Source organism: Trichoplax adhaerens, genomic scaffold (genome assembly GCF_000150275.1).
Source record: "Trichoplax adhaerens TRIADscaffold_4 genomic scaffold, whole genome shotgun sequence".
NCBI classification, from domain to species: Eukaryota; Metazoa; Placozoa; class Uniplacotomia; order Trichoplacea; family Trichoplacidae; genus Trichoplax; species Trichoplax adhaerens.
The window spans coordinates 4,916,832-4,937,644 of NW_002060946.1; the positions used below are offsets into that span (position 1 = coordinate 4,916,832).

At 35.4% G+C, this 20,813-nt stretch overlaps 2 protein-coding genes across 2 annotated transcripts; both read right to left on the reverse strand.

The window, feature by feature from the left end:
* Nucleotides 1-2,289: 2,289 nt before the first annotated feature.
* TRIADDRAFT_24276 (uncharacterized protein) lies at nt 2,290-4,665 on the reverse strand (the record flags this gene model as incomplete). Its single annotated transcript, XM_002112044.1, has 2 exons — nt 2,290-3,538; nt 3,713-4,665. The coding sequence occupies 2 exons, from the start codon at nt 4,663-4,665 to the stop codon at nt 2,290-2,292; spliced, it is 2,202 nt and encodes a 733-aa protein (XP_002112080.1).
* Nucleotides 4,666-19,617: 14,952 nt separating this feature from the next.
* Nucleotides 19,618-20,607, reverse strand: TRIADDRAFT_55756 (uncharacterized protein; the record flags this gene model as incomplete). The annotated part of the gene is made up of 4 exons (XM_002112045.1): nt 19,618-19,698; nt 20,041-20,139; nt 20,353-20,451; nt 20,542-20,607. The coding sequence occupies 4 exons, from the start codon at nt 20,605-20,607 to the stop codon at nt 19,618-19,620; spliced, it is 345 nt and encodes a 114-aa protein (XP_002112081.1).
* Nucleotides 20,608-20,813: the final 206 nt, after the last annotated feature.

Genomic DNA, 20,813 nt, shown 5'->3' on the forward strand with positions numbered 1-20,813 from the left:
TTTCAGTAAGTTACACTTTCCAGGAAATACAAATACAGTTTAGAGTTATATTTAAATTAGGCTATTGTCATCCAAATGCATTCCTTTTATCTAAAAATAAGACACCAATAAATCTATATAAAACTATTTCGTTGGCTTTGAGCCTAATTGTTCATTTCCAGTTCTTGCAACGTGAGTCACTTCTATTTCTAAGTAAGTATGCTTTAGTATCTGCATTCTGCTAACTCATCAATTATTTACTAAGTAATTAATTAATCGAAATTATAACTCTGTACGATATAAGTTACTAATAAGAAATTAGTAAAGAACAACTATGTGACGTAATATTTGTGTAACACGGACATAAAGTTTAAATATAGTTCGGAAATATTGGTCATATCAACAAGAAGAATTAATTACTGATTCTTGTTCTCAACAGAATACGATTAGGCGTAACAAGTCTCTATTAACAGAAGCAAGTTTAAACTTTTATAAACTTCTGACAAGAGATTTCATTCATCACTAAACAAATAGTCGTTCTTACTGAGATCAAATTTGTAGCCACTTGTTCACGGAATTTCCTATCACATAATTTCCACATAGTCGAGCTGTAATTATTTACTATCTGTAATTCATTTGGTTCAAAAGATTTATAATTATTCGATGAAAAATATAGTATACTCGCTTAGAAATGAAAGCATTAAAAACATTGATAAAAGCATATAAATGCCTCTTCAGCCCTACAAATTTAGCTTACCGTTATACGAACAAAAGTATTAGCTACATAAATTAAAATGAAAGTTTACAGCTGCAGGTAGTTTTGGATTTATGTTAAAATAATTCAATTAATCACAAATTTCAGCCATGGAATAATAAATAGAATCTCTGCCATCCTTTCAATTTGTGTTCAGAACGCACAATTTTTGCAAAAACTTCAAATTCATCGAATCTATTTATAAACTTAATTTCGGGAGTACTCAAAACTTGAAGCTAGTTTCTGTTTATTAATGTAAGCAATACTTAAATGTAGCGATGCTACAACGGTCCAGCTTAAAGATCCTTCTTAAGAACCAATCTTTAAAGCCAGTATTCTTTACTTTCCAAGTAACTAAGTTGCACAATTATACATTATATTACGCGCATGACAGATACGCTGACTGATATGTTTTAATATTGTAGAGAAAGAGCAAACTAATTTGTACACTCTGTTCAAATCCTGTAGTCTATACAATATCAACTAGAGTTAATTCTACTTTACTGCTTTAAGGATTATAAAATATTAATTGCTGAAATAACTGAAGGTGCCACATATTTATTGTAGCTATTTCTTTCAGAATAGAATTTCGGCTTATCTAAATAAAACGTGAAATACTTTTATAAAATGACCGCAATAATATTAATGTGTTACATGTTTCAAAATAGTAATGAGTAAAATGAGCGTTATTCTATCAGCTGGCGATAAAACTCATGTTAATTTTATTATTCGTTCGATTACAAGTACTGTAATAGTTTTCCGATGAAAATTGCGACTAATTTTTAACATTATGACTTGAAACGAACGCTGAGTTAATAATATAGTACGTTTTTACCAACATGATCAGATCCGTTCAATTACAAACAAACACAACATTACAAACAAGAGTGTTAAAATAGCCATAATAGGAGCAATTATAATTATAAGATAAAAAAATTCAAGTTAGTATAATATTAGAAACAACACATCTCTAAATAGATAGACATCATTAAGAAAAATTGTGATGATACCTCTTCAAAATAACTATATAAAGCTGATGCTGTCTATCACTGTACCAATAAAGTATTAGATGAATATTTAATATTTAATATCCCTTGGGAAAAAATTTAATGTGATTACGTACTTGCTTATTTAAGTAGGTTGAGAATATCATTCCTAAACAACACATACACTAAAAAATATTGCCTTTTTATGGCATTAGCAGAAGAAATGGCGAAGGTATCTATACCAGTTAAATATCTCTCCTATACTGATGGCCTCTTAACTCTATCATGTACTGTTGGTATTACGATTCTTAGACAAATAGTAATCAAGGTCTTATAGATATATCGCAACATTAGCAACATCATCAGTATTAATATAAAAAAACATGAAGATTAAAATAAATCTAAGTCTTAGAAACCAAAATCTAGAACAATTATCATTATGTATTCACTACATAAACTACTACTTTAAATTTCGTTAACCGTCATACATTAAAATACTGTGTTAACTAATAACATATTACCAGTTATGCTGTGTAATGACAAATAGATCATGTTATTGAGGCTAAATTTCTAATTTCCGCCGTAGCCACTTTTAGCTGACTGTTGGCGAGCATAACCGTCGTATTTTCTTCGTTCAACGTCAGTTCTAATTTCATCTACCAAATCTATGTCTACGTCCTCATGCTGAAATTCAATTTCTTCAGATAAAATTTCGCCCGCTGCACTATTTCGTAATTCTTGCTCATCCAGATCCATTTGTTGCCGTAACTTGGCTAACATTTGATCTCTATCACTACTGCTGCCTGTGATGACAGTTTGCTTTGTTTGTACGATGTGACCTTCAGCCGTTACTACAGTATCTTTACTTCTTTTCAGTTTTTCAATTTCTTCCAGAGGTAATCTTCGCGAGATTTTCTTCTTAATAACAATTTGACCGCCAGGTAATTGAGTCTTTTCGTATGTAACTCCACTTGCTACTTCTGATTCAAAATGCTCGATGACGTCTTCTCTTCCAATTCCAACCAGTGCAGATTCTAGTTTAACACCAGTGGCATCTCTACCTGATCTAACAGCCCATGTATGTAAAATATTCTGTGCAGCAGCTGTACTATTTGGTGAGCATTCTGCATCAATTGCTTTTATGTCTGATTCTTTTAACTGCAATTCCCTAGCTAACTGAGGCCAATCGTTACCGATCACTGCAGCCACGCTAGCAATATTACTCTGATCATCGTTTGACTCGCTATTACCGATACCATGCTCAGTAATTTCTTTAATAGCGACATCCATAGTTTCAGCAAAGACTCGATATTCATGGCTGATAGTTACATTACCTTCGGGTCCTTCTCCTTGTGGCAATACAACACCCAAAGTGCACAACATCTGCGATACTGTTCTCCCGTCAACTTTAGCATCACGCACAAAGGACATTAACCCTTTTGGTGGATCGCTGGGTGTAGTTACACGAACGCTACCATCTAATACGTTCTCGCGATAAGGTTTGAAATCCATTTGCCATGAAGCAGATTTGGCTTTGATAGGTAATAAATTTCCACTACATTGTATACTAACTCGGCTTCCATCAATGATTGGAACATTTTCCTTACTTGCAATTTGGACCATCCCTTCGTGAAAATCTAAACTATCATATAGACCATCATTGGTCATGCAGGCAATACGCATGCTAGCTTCTCCAGGCTGATAGGAGTTAGCAAAAATTGCTACATTAGCTAAGTAAGGGACGGCAGTTATCTTGCGGTATAATGTTGATCCTTTATCTTTCGCAGTCAAAGCTTGTCGGACTTGGATAATCCAATATCTGTTTTAATCAGGAAGATTAATTTCACAAGAGTTATTATTATTGAAATTTAGCATATACTAATCGTTAAATTTTGTTACAATAGAACATTTACAAATATAAAATATACAATAATATACATGCCAAAATAAATTTCAAATTTTTTACCAACTAATTCGTATTAATTATACCTACCGTGCAAATTGATTGGTACTAAAAGAAAGTATGCCATTTCCTTCATCAATAATTTCTGTTGAGTCAGTGATATCTTCCCATTGTGGTTGCTTATCGTAAGGGGTTATGCTTCTCAGTAAGCGGATAGGACTATTAGGATCTGCCTTAGGATGTAATACCAGATCGGGAAGAGTTATCGTTACAGCTTGCTTCAATCGAATTCGAGGCTCCAATGTCACCACTGGTGTTGCACCAGACACACTAGTTACTGATAAATCATCAGGATAAACCGGTAAGACCTGGATATAAGAATCACTTTCTTTATGAAAGCATCCTGGAGGAACATCAACTCTTACGAAGGGAACAAATGAAGAGAAAATTGCACCGCCATCGTTACTTATGTCAGCATCTTCACGACAAATGCGACTAATTACGGCAAAGTAAGAGGGGAGACTTTGTGTACTGATGGCAACGTAGTATTCATCGTCGTCGCTGTTTTCATCAATTGGCAACACTCTACAGGACTTACAATCACTCCAGCCGTCACCTCTTTCACTACTCATAACACAAATTTCTCGACTATAGCCTTCAATAGCGATATAATAAGGTATTTCGATGCTGACAGGCTTCGAAAAGTATGTACCTGCTGGACTAATTTCTAACACACGATTTGCCAAAGCTTCAGCGTCTTTTAAATTGGGTTGTATAGTTCGTCCACTATTACCCTTTTTCTCTAATAATCTGCATTCAATTTTAACCGGCGACTGAACTGAGTTTGGTGGTATTATAATTCTTATGCCAAAACGTGAGCTAATTAATGTACCCCCTTCAGGACCAACAACCGTACCTTGGTGAGGATTACTAACTTCATCAAATTCCACGTCAATACCTTCAGGTGGTGGTAAATTAGATACACTTTTATGTGAAGCAGTTTTCTGTGAAGCTTCCGCTTTCGCTTTTTCCGCAGCTAGCATTGCCGCTCTAGCAGCTGCTTCTTCCATATCTTGGTCTTCATCATCGATCAATCGATAATCATGAACAACATTTGTAGTAACGGTATTATAAGTTGTAACGCGACTAGCAGGTTTGAGTGCAGGTGTATCTTGACGTCGCCACATTTTACTATTTTCCGGAGTAGGGACAACAAAAGCTCGACCGGTTTCACCTGGTCCTGCGATCGAATCTCGTATCTTATTTTCAAACATCGAACGACGAGCCGAGAAATCTTGCTTTTCAGGAGATTCAGGAGTTTCATTAGTATAATTTTCCTCAGGTGGTGGTACTCGTCTTAAAGCAGCCATATCCATAACAATTTCATCTTCTTCAGGAGGAGGAGGCGGAGGAATAGGTGGTGCATCCTGCTCTTCCGGTAATTCCACTTCACTTATAACATCAACAGGTGGTGGTGGTATAGGAGGAGGAGATGCGTCATCACTAGGTCGAGGTGGTACCCGAGGTGGCGATTGATCCTTTCTACCTTTCTTTCTAAAGGAGAAAGTTTTCTTTAGACGTTTCCCGAAACTTGGCTTCTTAGTAATCTTAGTACCAGATGGATCCTCGGGAGGTTCTTCAGCTATTGCTCCTAACCTGCTTTCCATGACAGGTTTACTAGTCGAAGGTTGTATTGTATTTGTAGTAGGACGACTTGACGGCATAGATGTAGATTCAATGATATACACTATGGTGCCATCAGCTCTTTTCATCATTTTATACGGACCTGAGGTAGGCATTTTGGTCGTTTCTGTAATGTAGACCGTAGTTCCATCTTCTCTTTTTACTTCAGTAATACGATCTTCAGCTGCTGACTGAGGACGATATTGTTGCTCAGTTATATACACAATTGTACCATCTTCTCGTCTCATTGCACGGAATTTACCAACAGCAGGCATATACGTACTTTCAGTAATATATGCGACCGTACCGTCAGCCCTAGTAACCTTCTTGACTGGTGCAGGCATGTATGATTGTTCCCCGTAATATTCAACTGTACCATCTGAGCGTTTCATAGCTTTAAATGGACCTGACGGTGGTAGATACGTAAACTTCGATATATAAACTACTGAACCATCCGCACGTCTAACAGGTGCCATTCCTTTCGATGCTGGGTCCTGATTTGATGGTGGAAGATTCTCATCCAAGAAGACAATAACTCCATCATCTCGTCTCATAGCACGATACTTATCATCACTAGGGATATATGTAGTTTCACGAATATAGTATACACTGTTATCATCGCGAGTTACTGCTATTATTCGCGGTTCTGGAAGACGTTCATCAAGTTGTTGGCGGTAAATTACAGAACCATCCTCTAACTGAATGGTTTCATGAGGACCTTGAGGTTGATAATAGGTTTCTGAATATAGCATATTCTGACCACTGGGTAATTGAACTTCACGCACAACTTCTTCACCAAGATCATTAACCGGTACATAATTGACTTCAATAATATAAATAATTGTGCCATCTGGTCGTTTTGATTTACGATAGTTACCTTCAGGTGGTTTAAATGTTGTTTCGGTAATGAGTGTTAAACTACCATCACTATGGCGTACTTCGCGAGTTACAGCTTCACCAGCTACTTGATCTTCAGGTAAGTAAGTTACCTCGGTAATATAAACTACACTACCATCAGGTCTAGTTTCAGTTTTATATTCACCTTCTGGTGGCGGTGCAGTCGATTCGGTAATATAAGTAACACTACCGTCAGCATTAAGAACTTCACGGGTATAAACTGTTTCATAGCCATCATCATCGGGAGGCATATAAGTTGTTTCAACAATATAAACAACGGTACCATCAGCTCTTGTTAATACCTTATATTCACCAGATTCCGGTGGCTGACTCATCTCCGTTACTAGAGTTATGCTACCATCAGCATTTTTGACTTCTCGTGTATCACCACTAACAAAATCCATGGGCAGGTATAAAGTTTCAATGACATAAAGAACGGTACCATCCTCTAAGCGGACGGTACGATAATCGCCATGACTCGGTTTGATTGTCGTTTCCGTAATATACATTATACTACCATCAGCACGAACAAATTCTCTAGCATGCATTATTTCATTTTTGTCACGTCTCTGTCTCATGGATACATAGCGTTCACTCAAGCTAGTGTAGTATCTTTCCAGATTCGTTCGATGTAAATCACGCCAATCATTATCTTCTTCTGGATAATAAACGGATACATTGTCAGAAGCATTATCTTCATCATCTACCTTCAACACTTCCGGTCTTAAATTCATTTCCATAACAGCAGCACTACGCATTTGTGCCATTTGTTCATCGCTCATATATTCTTCCTCTGTATATTGTTGTAATATCCTAATACATTCTTCCTGGTTAGCAAAGTATGCAAGTTGTAAGGCCGTCAAATTACTAGCTGTTCGTAATTGACAATTTGCACTATATTCTCGTGCTAAAGCATCCACGATATTTGCGTGTCCTTGCTGAGCTGCCATATGAAGCGGTGTTAGACCGTCTTTAGTTTGATCATTAATGCCAGCACCACGGCAGATTAATAATATTGCAGTGGCAATATTACCGTAGTAACATGCAACATGTAGTGAAGTATATCCTGCTAATGTTACTGCATTGATTGGTGCTCCATAATCGAGTAATCTAGCTGCCATATTGACAAAGTCTTCTTGTGCTGCAAGATGAAGTGGAGTCATGCCATTCTTAGCTGGTATGCCAGTCTCTGCATCGTATTCAATCAATACTTTAACTATATTATCGTAGCCATATTGGGCTGCTAAATGGATAGGGGCAATTCCATTCTAAATCAAGATGTAATTAAGATTTGTATTACTTTCTGTAATCGTTATAAAATTTTGAATAAAATCATAGAAAAGAAAATATCAATTGTATAGAGAGCATCCTCTATCGTAATATTTTAGTATTTTATGGTATTAATATTTTTACCCTTGTTTGTTCATTCGGTAATGCCTTATGTTCTAAGAGTATCTTAACAATCTTCAAGTGTCCTCGTTTACAAGCAATATGCAAAGGTGTAAATCCATTCTAATTATAAGACAAGATATTCAAATGCTATAAGTACTGGTAATATATAAGAATAAAATTTTATATATTAATATTTTCAATCATTTGATTACTTTCACTCTGAGATAAGGGCTTGCGCCATGTCCTAAAAGCAACAACGCTATCTCGACACGATCATAATGTGCAGCGACATGTAGAGGAGTGATCCCGTTCTAAAAGATAAAATTTTTAAGATAAATTATACACCACTCTAGTAAACTATGACCAAAACTACTTTGACTGTTTAAAATTTAGAAAAGAATATCCAAGAAATTATAATTAATATAGATATAAAATGGTGTATAAAGACATAATGTATTTATCGTACTTTTCCTTCGGCATCTGGTGAAGCAAATTTTTTCAACAGCAGAGATACAATTTTTGTTCTACCATGTTTCGTAGCTGTGTGTAATGGCGTATAACCAACCTAAATATAATCATTTCATTGATAAAGAAGATTAACCTATTATATTACGTAGCAGATACAATCAAGATTATTGTATTCTTACTTTAATAAATATTTATTATGTGTGTGTTTATAGGTAATTGCAAACCTTTGTCGTTAAGCTAAGTGATGCACCATTTTGGAGTAGAACATCTACGACATGAATATGGCCTTCCTTACAGGCAATTTGAAGTGGTGTTTGGCATGACTATTTAAAATTTAATAATATAAAAAATATAAGAAATAAAATCGTATCCTATTTTGATACACTAACAAGTTTGTATAACAAAGGACTGTATCTTTTTACAATTACGGAAAATTCTATCAAAAAAAAATTCTTATACCTTTGTCATTGCATCTGCTTGCGCTCCAAAATCGATCAAGGTTTGAACCATTTCACCATGACCTAAATAGCTGATAATATGCAAGGGTGTAATTCCTTGCTAAATGATAAATAAACGAATAAGAAGTTAGTTTAATTGGTTATTATTGTCATTAATTAAAAAAAAAAGAAGGTGTTTCAATCGGAAATGTAATCAACATATTCGATTTTAATTAGTAATACAATTATTGTTTACGAATTGTAGATACGGTGTATATTTTAACCGACTGTAAAAATCTTACCCGAGCCTTTGCGTCGGCATTTGCCCCCATCTTGAGTAGATACTGAGCAATATCTTCGTGGCGAATACGTCCGGCAACATGCAATGCCGTTTCACCTTTCTAATATTGTTAAATACATATATAACAATAATTGGTCAGTTTAACATGTTAAAAAGTACGATAATAAACTTATCTCAATTCAAAAAATGACGAATTTCATTCATTATTTCTCACCCTGTCAACAGTATCAATTGATGCTCCTTTACGAACTAATAATTCAACTATATCATAATTGCTGAAAAAAGTTGCAACATGTAATGGGCTTAAACCAGCCTATGATAAAAATTTAATTATAAAAGCAAACCATTTAAATATTTATAAATTAAAAAAAAAAAATACTTTGTCTAGTAAAATTGATCTACGTATCAATTTAATAAGGGTATACCTGAGTTTGAGATTGTATTGATGAACCTCGATCTAATAATAGTTCTACAACTTCATATCGATTTTTCTTGCAAGCAACATGTAATGGAGTAAAACCATTCTATAATAAACAAACACAAATTATGTCTTCATATTGAATTTTGTATTAGGCACAGGGCAAGGTACACAATATCTTTTCTATAAATGCGATGGACAAATTGTATTTTTGAATTAATTACCAGAGATTTAGCATTTGCGTCGGCACTGCTGTCAAGGAGATAACGTGCAGCATCAACGTGACCATAATGAGCAGAAATATGTAACGCTGTAATATTATCCTATTCAATATATTAATAATAAAAAAAATAAGTTGAGTATCATATACGTATACTTACTTTACCCCTAATATACGTATATTATATTAAAGTACGTTAACTAGCGTAACATATCCTACTACTAATTCATTGTTCATATAGGCAAAACATTAGCAGTGATCAAAAATGAAATTACTACATACATTTGTTAATGTGTCAACATATGCGTTGAAAGCCAATAAAAGCTTAATAACACGGACATGATTATCTTGTGTTGCCATATGTAGAGGAGTCAATCCACTCTGAGAAAAAAAAAATTGAAAAAATATTTGATGTATTAGTTGTCAAAAGCATGTCTTGATACTAAAGTTTGACATTTATGTAAAGTAATGCATAGTATGTATAGTATAGTTGATGTTAAAGCCATCATATGCGATCACTTTGCTTACTTTGGATTTGTGCTCAACTAAGTCATTACGATCATGAAGTAGTTCACCCACAACTTCATCTTTACCAAATCTTGAAGCGGTGTGCAAAGGGATTAAGCCATCCTTAGTATGAGCTTCTTGATCAGCTTGATGATAGAGCAGGAGACGGACTAATTCGACAAAACCTTTATTGGCAGATACGTGCAACGGTGTGATATTATTCTATAAAAGTACAGTTGTGGCGTTAGTCATAGGCCTTTTATACCAGGTACAACTAATAGCAATGTATCTATCGCTACATCACTTTTAATTTCATTTTATTGAATGGTTACAAGTAGATTCAAGGTTATTTTTACTTACTGATGCAAAGATATTAACTCTAGCACCATATTCAATTAAAATTCTAGCTACGTCTGCACTACCATAATGGCAAGCAACGTGCAATGGGGTAAATTTATGCTAAAATTATGAAAAGAGAAATGTTCAAAAAAAGATATTTGCTTACAAAATTGGATATAAACTTGTATAATATAAATAAAATGAAGATGAAATAGGTGTAAGCGAGTCTATTACCTTGGCCATTCCTTCTATTTCAATATTTTCTTTCTGTAACAGAAACATGGCAGATTTTCCATCATTTCTGCGTGATATATCATGCAATAAGGAAAATCCTTCTTTAGTATCGTGTTCACGAAGAACTGCAACAACATCTTCATGGCCTTGTTGTAAAGCTACAGCAAGTGGAGTAAAGCCGTCCTAAATAATGAAATGATAAATTTTTAAAATTAATTTTCAGTGACTAAATAATAAATCAATTCATCCATTGGAAAGGTAAGCTAAACCTCGGTCGCTTTTCTCTGATTGGCACCATTTTCTAAAAGGAGTCTTACAACATCAAGATGGTTCTCTTGAGAGGCCATGTAAAGCGGAGTAAAGCCACTCTATAACCGGTAAAAAAAAAAAAAATATCATCAGAAATACTCCATCTGGTCGAATTTCGTATTTTCCTTTCGATTATCTACCGTAAATAAATTACATAAAACTAACTCGAGAGCTTGAATTGACTTCTGCACCCCTTTCCAATAACAATGTTGTCGTTTCATATTGGCCGGCTAGGGAAGCAATATGCAACGCCGTATTTCCTTTCTAAATTGCAAGTTGTAATAATATATGTCATTCAATAAGATTAATCGCTACAATGTGGTCATTTTAATGGTTACATTGGAAAAAGTATGAATGCCGCATGATGGCCAAAAGTATTACTTTAGTTTCAGCTTCAATATCTGCACCACGAAGCAATAACGTTTTGACAATTTCAGTATGACCTTCTTTCGCCGCTAAGTGTAAAGCATTCAATCCATTCTAGATAGTATAAAGTAAGGTTCATATTAGCCAATGTTCAAACTTGAATACTTTTCTAACATTTCTAGTCGATGTTGTTACTTACACTATTACATGTGTTAATAGGTATTCCATTGCTTAAGGCTTGAAGAACTTTGTCCTCTTCACCTGAGCGTGCAGCTCTAAGAAATGCTGCGCTGTTTTCCGACTACAAGTGATTGAACAACAGCTATTATTAGTACATTTTCGTTTCGCATGAGGTAAAATAAACAAAGATTAAACATCCTCAATATCCATCTCTATCATAGCTAATACAAGCATACATTACAATAAACTATGAATTAACTTTATCGATTGCGTCTTAATATCAGCTGTGTACTTCTACTCTACAGTATCATATTGTGGCATTATGTGGTCGGTCGTTGAGAAATGAGGATATGATTCTGAATCATGGTTTCTCTTGAACCAACGATTGTCAAGACAACATGGGTGTGTGTTGACTACTAAGCCTACGAGTTACGGCCTGCCTGATGCTGCTACATTAATAACGTGATTTATTCTTCGCTCAAGGTGTCCCCACCGACTCTTTCTGGAAAGAGCTTTCGTAAGCATTACCGAGATAGGAGTCCCAGGGACTCGTACTCTGCTATTGTTGAGGTCACGTGCACTATACCATGTCCACAATCAGCGTAACGCGCAAGCGTGACAGGATAGCGGAGTGGTCGCACTTACTGTACTGTACAAACACTAACAGTAGACTCAGAGTGTAGCGACTGGTGACAAGGAACGCTCTTCACTATCTACACTCTATAACACTCGCTCTTTTTTTGGGGGGGGGGGGGAACTCAGTCACAGTGTACAGTACGTTACGATAGCGTACTCAGATGTATAGCAATACTGTACAGTACAGCAGTAGCACCCATCAGCGTCTGCAGTGGCTGTAGTAACGCGAATGAAAAAATTCTTGGTGTTGCGACTGTTGCAACATTTCATAAAAATGATGATTGTAGAATAGTAGAATTCCAATTACTGGAGTACCCCCCCAACTGGCAATACAATCTGACAAATGATCTAAACCCAATTTATCCACGATATTTGCATAGCACAAACAAGATTGCAATTTACAACCAGAATTAAACCGATGCATTACAGTAAAGTAGTTCGCTACTGTACCAGGGTTCGATGCCATTTCATTTCATCATTGTTGTTGTGCTGCCGCAGTTTTACGCTCATGGTATGTGGTCGTACTGGAGTAGTAAAGTTGATGGAACTGCCAGATACCAGTATTAGCAAAACGAATTTAGCCATGTCTGTGGATATCATCATCATTTATTAAATATAGTACGTGTTTTAGACCTCCCTGAACCACTGCACTCATTTAGTCAAACTATAATAGTAAGCAGTCAATAGCATTTTTTCTTTCTATATTCAAGATCAAAGTTAAAACTGCGCTTTTTTACAGAAGTAAAGTGAATTGTAATCATTCGTCATAAATGCCCGAAAACGAAGAGGTATACGTCTATACTGTACGATAACATGGCATACACTATATCATATAACTAGTCGTAACTAGTAATAGTTCTACAATTTCAATTTTTCAAAAGTACTCGCCATCACCAAGATCAATTTTGGCTACCGCAGCTAAAACTTAATACTGTATGTTACCAATGTTAAGCCATAATTTTAGTTCCGGCTCCATGCAAAGTGCGATGTTATATCAACATACGTAGTTGGATCATTCATAAACAGTAAACAAAAACTCCCAAAGTACTGTTGCGGAATATAATGTGGACTGCAATTAAATTGTAACAATTACTGAATTGCTAACGTTTACGCTTAAGTAGCTCGCAATTTCTTACAAGCGCTGTTGTAAACTACCGTACTGTACTGTACAAATTTAAAATACGAACAGCGAATATGTTTGATTGCAAACAAGTATGACTGCATTCCTTACACCGACTGTTATTGCTTTTTCAGTTATCATTTAATTTACATACAGCACCGAGAATTGATTTCCGTGCTTTTGACATAAGATTGGATGGGGCCCCATCAACAGCTAACATTAGGAAGAGTACTAACAGCTTTCAAAAATATCAAGGTGTGTCTACATCAATAATATTTATTTACGATATGTGAATTTCAACAAAGTGAAATATGGGCATTTATCACAATGCAGTATTATCGATCTAAGCTGTGGCTGCTGTGTTCGATATTCCGTTTCATCGATCGAATCGGTTGGATTGTCACTCCTATAAATTGTTGGCAATTACAGTAAATCATAACCATGGACTACTTTTTCCAGTAGTCCACGAATAACTTTAGCATTAGTTAAATGATTCACAAGGAGATTTCTAAACTAATGGAGAAAATTGAAGGACGCTGCCTTAGTGGTGTCCGATGACTCAGGTGCTTAGGCGTGTCAACGGTGAGTCACGGTGCTATGTTGATGAGTCAAGTTCCGGTCATTTTTATGTAGGCCTTGGTCGTATCCATTTAAAGCTAGTTTGACGTATAGCCTAAAACCATATAGAACTTGGGCATAAAATTCCCATGGAAGATAGTAATAGGCATGGAGTAAAAGCGTACGGCGGTCAAACATAAAATATGTGAGTGTAAGTTCTCAAGCGTATTCGCTGTTAACACGAGCAGGTGGTGACTTGAAATATTCACATTGCCGTATGCACGGGATCGCTTTCCTATCAACTCCTCGCTACAGAGTTTAATTTTCAACAAATCAACATTAAATTATGACTTCAACTATCAATTCTAATCATTATAGCACTAAAAATGGGGAAAAATTGAAGTAATCAAAACGAATAAACAGCATGTTATCTTGACTCTTTACACCTTTCGGCGTCAGGGCGTTAGAGGAAATGCAAACTGTTGAAAAAATGAAAAGGAGTTAATCAAAGTCGGTAATGGTATTGGCCCTGGTACAGTAGTCTGGGTACTGGATGTAGTACAGTACTGAATTACTGAGTAGGCAATGGTATTGGCGTTCTTGCCTAACGCTGACAAGGCCCAGGAGAGCAGTGCAATTTTGCTTTCCATGACGCCTCCCATTAATTGCTGTTGAATTCTCTCCATCAGCTTATGGCGTGGCTGATCAATTACTTTTGCATAATTATGAAACGATTACGCGTCTCAGCTAGTCAGGGTACTGTACACGATTCTTATCATCTCCATGTCCAAATTAACGTTTGCGTGCACTTTATCGATGGCCATAAAAAAAAGTGACATCCCGATAGGTAGTACAGTAGACTCCGACTGTGATATGAAGTAAAATGCGATACGGTACCATCGATCACCAGTTTTAACTACTCTCGTCAGAAGCATTTTCCTTTTAAGCCATTTTAGCTTCACGTGGTATAGGATTGTCATTACTGTGATATTTGGCGCATAACAAGTAGCAGTATGATCCGATAGGAGATAAAAAATGACTCCAGCCAGATACGAGCGTCGAGTAAGATAGAGATAGAGTATTCTGGTAATCTTCAAGTTGTACTTTCCCCCCCAAAAAGTTGGTAGCAATTTTGTAATCTTGAACAGTGATGCAGTTGATTTAGCGCTAAAATTTCTCTATCTCAGTCAGGGGAATTGAACAGCTAGAAACCGCGTTTTACTCTTCTACAATAATGTGTTGTGTAAAATACAGTAGTTGGTATACCTTTTTAAAATACTTTCAAAAGAGAAATACGCTATATCGAATTGGGATCATTTTCATTGTGAACAAGAGGTTACAAGTCATCATTGAACATGTAGTCTGCATTGCATTTTCGGAATGCTACGCTATAATACAGCGTTGTGATATCGCATCCAATCACGTATGCAGTAGGAAAGCATCGAAGATCGTATGGATATTTTTTTATTTCTTTCATTTCCATGAAAACTATTGCGTGTCGCGTTCAAGCAGAATTGCATCTTGTTGTAAAACGGCATAAGCAATTGATATTGCTAACTCATCATTTTACTCGTATGCGAAAGAAGAATGTGATGTCCAGTCTGTGTGTCTGTGGTTGGGGTTTTGCCTCTTTCCAGAATTCATGGTGTCGTTTTCTGCACTGGTTGGAGACTGTACACCGCAGGCAGATATCTGCCTGTGGTGAATAAATACTACGTTACCGTTATATTATCATCATTTGTTGAATTGATGGCACTAAACTATTGCATAAGTATAACTTGAACGGTGATGATCTCAATCATCATCAGTAGTCAGGCAATTAGTAAGAGTTGAATTGCCATCCAGATTGGATAGGTTATGATTGGATTTTTGATCAGCGGAAAAAAAAAAAAATGAATTAACGTCCATCTACTAGACGGAACCATCAGACGATCGTTTTCCATTTTAATCTACAATTTAGATACGCTTCGATACGAATTACCTGTGTGGACATGATGCCGCCGATAAGTAGGCCAACGTCACAGAGTCGTTTGAAGTAGTCTTTGGCTAATCAAAGTGAATTTACAGGAGTCTTCTTTCAATGACTGCAAAGGAGTAAAAGCAATGAGTATTTTCAATTGAGATATACCGTAGTTTTAAATACTAATCGCTGGTGACTACCGTCACTACCTTGAGATCAAAATTGGGTGCTGCGCCGCCGCCAGCGAGGGAGTGTGTAGCGTTTAGCGTAGATTGACTGGCGTCTGCTTTTATTTTACAATTCAAATTGGATTTACAGTTCAACGCTTAAATCAATAATGCCGTGTTGGGGTTTTTTTTCCCCTAGTCAAGTCAGCGCTAGCGTTGGATACAGTAGCTTGTAGACTATTGTGCAGTATAGCGTAGGTGGAAAATGAGTGTATTTTCGACCTACACCCAGTTTACGGTGTTGAGTGCAGACTGGAGTCTGCGTCTGAATCAGTTTGTACTGTGCACTGTGCAGTACGGTACTGTACACGGACGACCATGATACAGTGTATAGTACTGTAGACTACAGTACACAAGGAAAAAGAAATCAAGCAGCAAGGTACCGCTTACTGTACACGACACGAGTACACCTGTGGAGCCAGCCTACTGTAGTGGACGCTATGCTACACACTCCGTTGTCGGACCGACAGTATGGCCAAGGTGGAAAATGACTTCTTTTTGACCTCGCCATGCTACACACTCCGTTTTGGACCGACAGTATAGCCAAGGTGGAAAATGACTTCTTTTTGACCACGCCATGCTACACACTCCGTGTTAAACCGGCGTATAGTACTGTACTGTACAGTACGGTAGAAAAAACCGTCTTTGGCGGTAAACAAGGCAAAAGACTGGACATTGTACTGTACACTGTACAGACCACGGTCTGAGCATACAGTACAGTACTGTACTGTACAACTGTACAGTACAATGCATCGTCTAGTACTGTAGAAATATCCGAACTCCGAATTTTACCCAATCCGAATCCGATTCATCAAATCTGTTTTGGATGGTTGGGAGAGAAATTTTGACATCATATTTGCAATTGGAAAATGGTGTTTCACCCAACTCGACAGTGTAAAAAATATCAGCGGCAGTACACTGTCAAGTTAACTTCATCCTTCGTCATACTGTACTATTGAGGAGACAACAGACTACCGACTCGGTGTAGTAAACGTCTAGATCCCCAAGGATTTTTTTTTTGGCGGGGGGGGAGAAAAATCATGACCACTTTCACCCGTAACCAGACATCCCTCTACAGTACTGTGGCTAAGAATAGCATGACTATATTTATCACCACTGGTGGTCTTGATAGTCTCATGGCAGAGTTGATCATGCAATCCATCTTGGTGATTGGATGTACTCTATCCATTCAGTAACAATGTATAAAAACGATTGGTTTACACAAGCGACTTGCGCCAGCGTCCAATATTCCTAATGATGGCATAGGCTTGGTCAACATTTCTTTTCTCACTCACCAATGACAAAAGCAATGTCATTATCCAACTGCTAATCCATGCACATACACGTCATTTGGACTAGAGAAAAATGAGGATAATTTCAAAAATTCATCATTTACAATCCTAGAAAAAAATTCCCATTGCTCCACCAACAATACTGAATAACGGCAAAAAAATGCCATTTTGCAAAGCAGCCATGTTTATCACTCAATGAATAATTGCATTGTTTCTATGTTCAACCTCTATTGTCCATTTCATTCTTGTCTTTCAAACGATATTATTGTAACAATGATAATGACTCATTACTAATGACTAATGAATGACGCATGAGGAATATCTAATAACCAACAAGCAATGAGGTTGGAAGGTGATAAAATGATCGGTTAAGTCATGGTGATAATGACCTTGCTTTTTATTGATTCAATATCGTTAAAACAACAACATACTATTATCAAATATTGCACATGGAAAATACTCTGATCATCTAAATATGAGCGTTGATCAGTATACAGTGATAGGTTAGAGTATATTTAAATAGCCCAATTTCCATCAATCAATAACAAAGCGGTGATGATGCAATGATTGACAGTCCACTATTTAATTACCGTATTTCCACTTTATTATACGAAAGTTCCTAGCCTTTGTACTACCATACTTTAAAGTAGACAACGATGCCCTTGAGCATCACCTAGTTCTTGTATCCTACTTTTCCCTTTGACGCGACGAAATCAATCGCTCTCTGATTATATTTCGCATCGTCACATACCTATCATATATTGTAATACTGATTATCTTGTAGAGTAGTCCATGAAGTTGGCTAAAATAAGTACCATTGAATACTGTATATATCGTAATCCCTTCATAATCCTTTTACAAATAGAATAAACTGGATAAGTTTGCCGCTAGTGAACATGCTTGTAGGATTAGTTAATTTACTTGACGGTCATATAAGGAATTAGTAATCTCTCCAAAATGATCTATCTATCTACAGATTGTTTCTATTTGCTAATCGTAATGACGACAATCTATCTTTATACATGTAATATCACAGCTATGCTAAGTAACTGAATAATCACCAGTAAAAGATGTAGATGAACACGCTGATAATAGAATGGGATTCATTAAATGCATTGCCAATAAAATGAGACAATATCTTTTATTTCATACAATTATCTTCAATGTCATTATCTTATTTTCAATATTTAAATATAGCTAAAGCTTGAAATTCATTCAGTAAGTATGGGCTTCTTCATCTAGCATATAGAAAAATACAAAAGTATCCCTATTTAAACAAATGGTAACAATCAAGAGTAGTTTTACTGAGATACACGTATAGTACTTTTAATGAATTATCTAGTAAAATTGTATTAAACTGACATTAACTTTTAATTGCTACCAATTTTACAATCGAAAGTACAAATTATATATCAAGATATTTACTACTTGCTGTATAGTGTGTTGGCGGGTTTAGTGCGACACAAAGCAAAAATCGAATATAGTCCTATTTACGAGGTAGTACACTCAAGGATACATAATTCTATTTTGGAATAGAAGCGATCAAAATTTAGATGACACGAAAGAACTCTGGGGCATGATACAAGTGCAACATAATATGCTATTAATTAATTACTAAAATAGATCGTTTCACTATCAATCGTCTTGACATCGTAAAGTGCATAATAGTATAACCACGTACAGTATTACGTATTCAATTCGTTGCAATAGAATCAGCAAAATTGTATGGTTAAGCTTTAATTTTCACCTTACTCTTAACTAATAACTGTTTAGCTATTTTGGCATGCCAATTTCGGTAGGTATAAAGATGTTAATCATTGGAAAATTGACAACGGAAATGACGTTAACATTAAGCATGAGAGCAGTTCATTCCTGAAATTGTGAAATATAAACAGTGGAATACTTTGACAATATTTAGATAGACAACTATTAATAGCATTTAAAGTAAGTGGCTGGCCTATTTTAATCCTCAAAAAGTTCATACATTAGTCGATCGAGCTTATACTTACTATAACTTTATATTACTAAATTAATTGGAATATCAAAATAATAGCATACTACAATAATAGCTGTAATCTGGTGAGAGAAACAAAATTAAAATTATTAAAATGCTAAGGTCTAAATTTATTTTGGAAAAAAATTGATAGCTTTGTTTGCCAGGCTACATATATCGGTGTTTGTCTTTAAAATTTCTCTTAACATTATATGCATTAAAGTTCCTTCGGAATAATAATGTAACTAAGTATAATATTTCTCTTTCTTTTATATTATTAGAAAACGTGGAAAGAGCTCATCTATGAATTATGTACATGTTATAAATTATTCAGTAACTCTAATATTGCGGAAGTTGTAGGCAAACTTCATTTTTTTTTAAAATTTAATCTGCCAATTTTATAATTAATGAATTCCACTAATACAGTCACAGCGAATTGATGATATTTTTCTCGTAATTTAGTTGGCTTCCGATAAAATTCGAACAACATTTTCATGACCTTGCTTTTGGGCAACATGTAGAGGAATAAATCTTCCAACCTAAAAGAAGTATGTTCGAAAGAGATCAATTTTTTAATATGCATACATAGTTATCAGCATCAATTTAATTTGCCATGGTTAAGTTAAAAATTAAGTGATTAAGCTTTTTGAGCACCGTTTTCGTGCGAATCAGTTAGTAACTATTGCGCTACTGGACTTGTTATAATTATATGCTCAAAGCGCAAATTATTTAAAACATTTAATAATGGGCTTTATTTTTACATTGTTATGAAACTAGTTTGTGTAACAAGGCCATTTCATCATCTTATGTAAGCAAATTATAGCTACACGCGTATTTACTAGCAATAAAATTTAGATTATTGGACGAAAATTTGTATGTACCCGTAAAGGTCTGCGATGATCGGCTCCGTGCTTTAACAATAACTTCACTATATCGACAAAATTTCCTTGAGCTGCTACATAAAGCGGAGTAAATCCTATCTATAACATGCAGTGGTAAGATAATACTAGATTATTACAAACAAATTTATCATCTGTTGTTATACAGATAGTTTACAAACATTTTTAAGACAGTAGTCAAATTAATAATTTTTATAGCTAACTGTAAAGCGTCTACTAGTTAGAAACTCTAATATCATTAACATGTTAAGGCAATACATCAGTAAGATGGGAACAAATTAGATGACGACTTACTGATGACATTGCATTAACATCTGCTCCTTTTTCAATTAAAGTCTTGGCACATTGAAATTGACCTTCTTTGCATGCATAATGTAAAGGAGTAAACCCTAACTGAAAATAAGAAATTTACCAAATAGAAGCACTTAATAAATAAAACGAATGGAATATGTTTATTTCTATTGATTTTGAGTTATAGCTAACCTTAGAGTTGATATTTAAGTTAGCACCACGATCGGCCAGGATTACAACGATATTATTGTATCCCATTGCAGCGGCTAAGTGTAGAGCACTTTGGTATTCCTAAAGAATTTATTCTAACTTTTAGTTTATTCTAATTAATATTAAAGTTAGATATGCATATCTTATAGAAGCAGTCATTTTAACATCCTAAATTAATTACAACTGCTACAAGCTAGACGTACATAGATCAAAATTTATTCACTGTATGATACATGCATTTATACTTTCGGAAA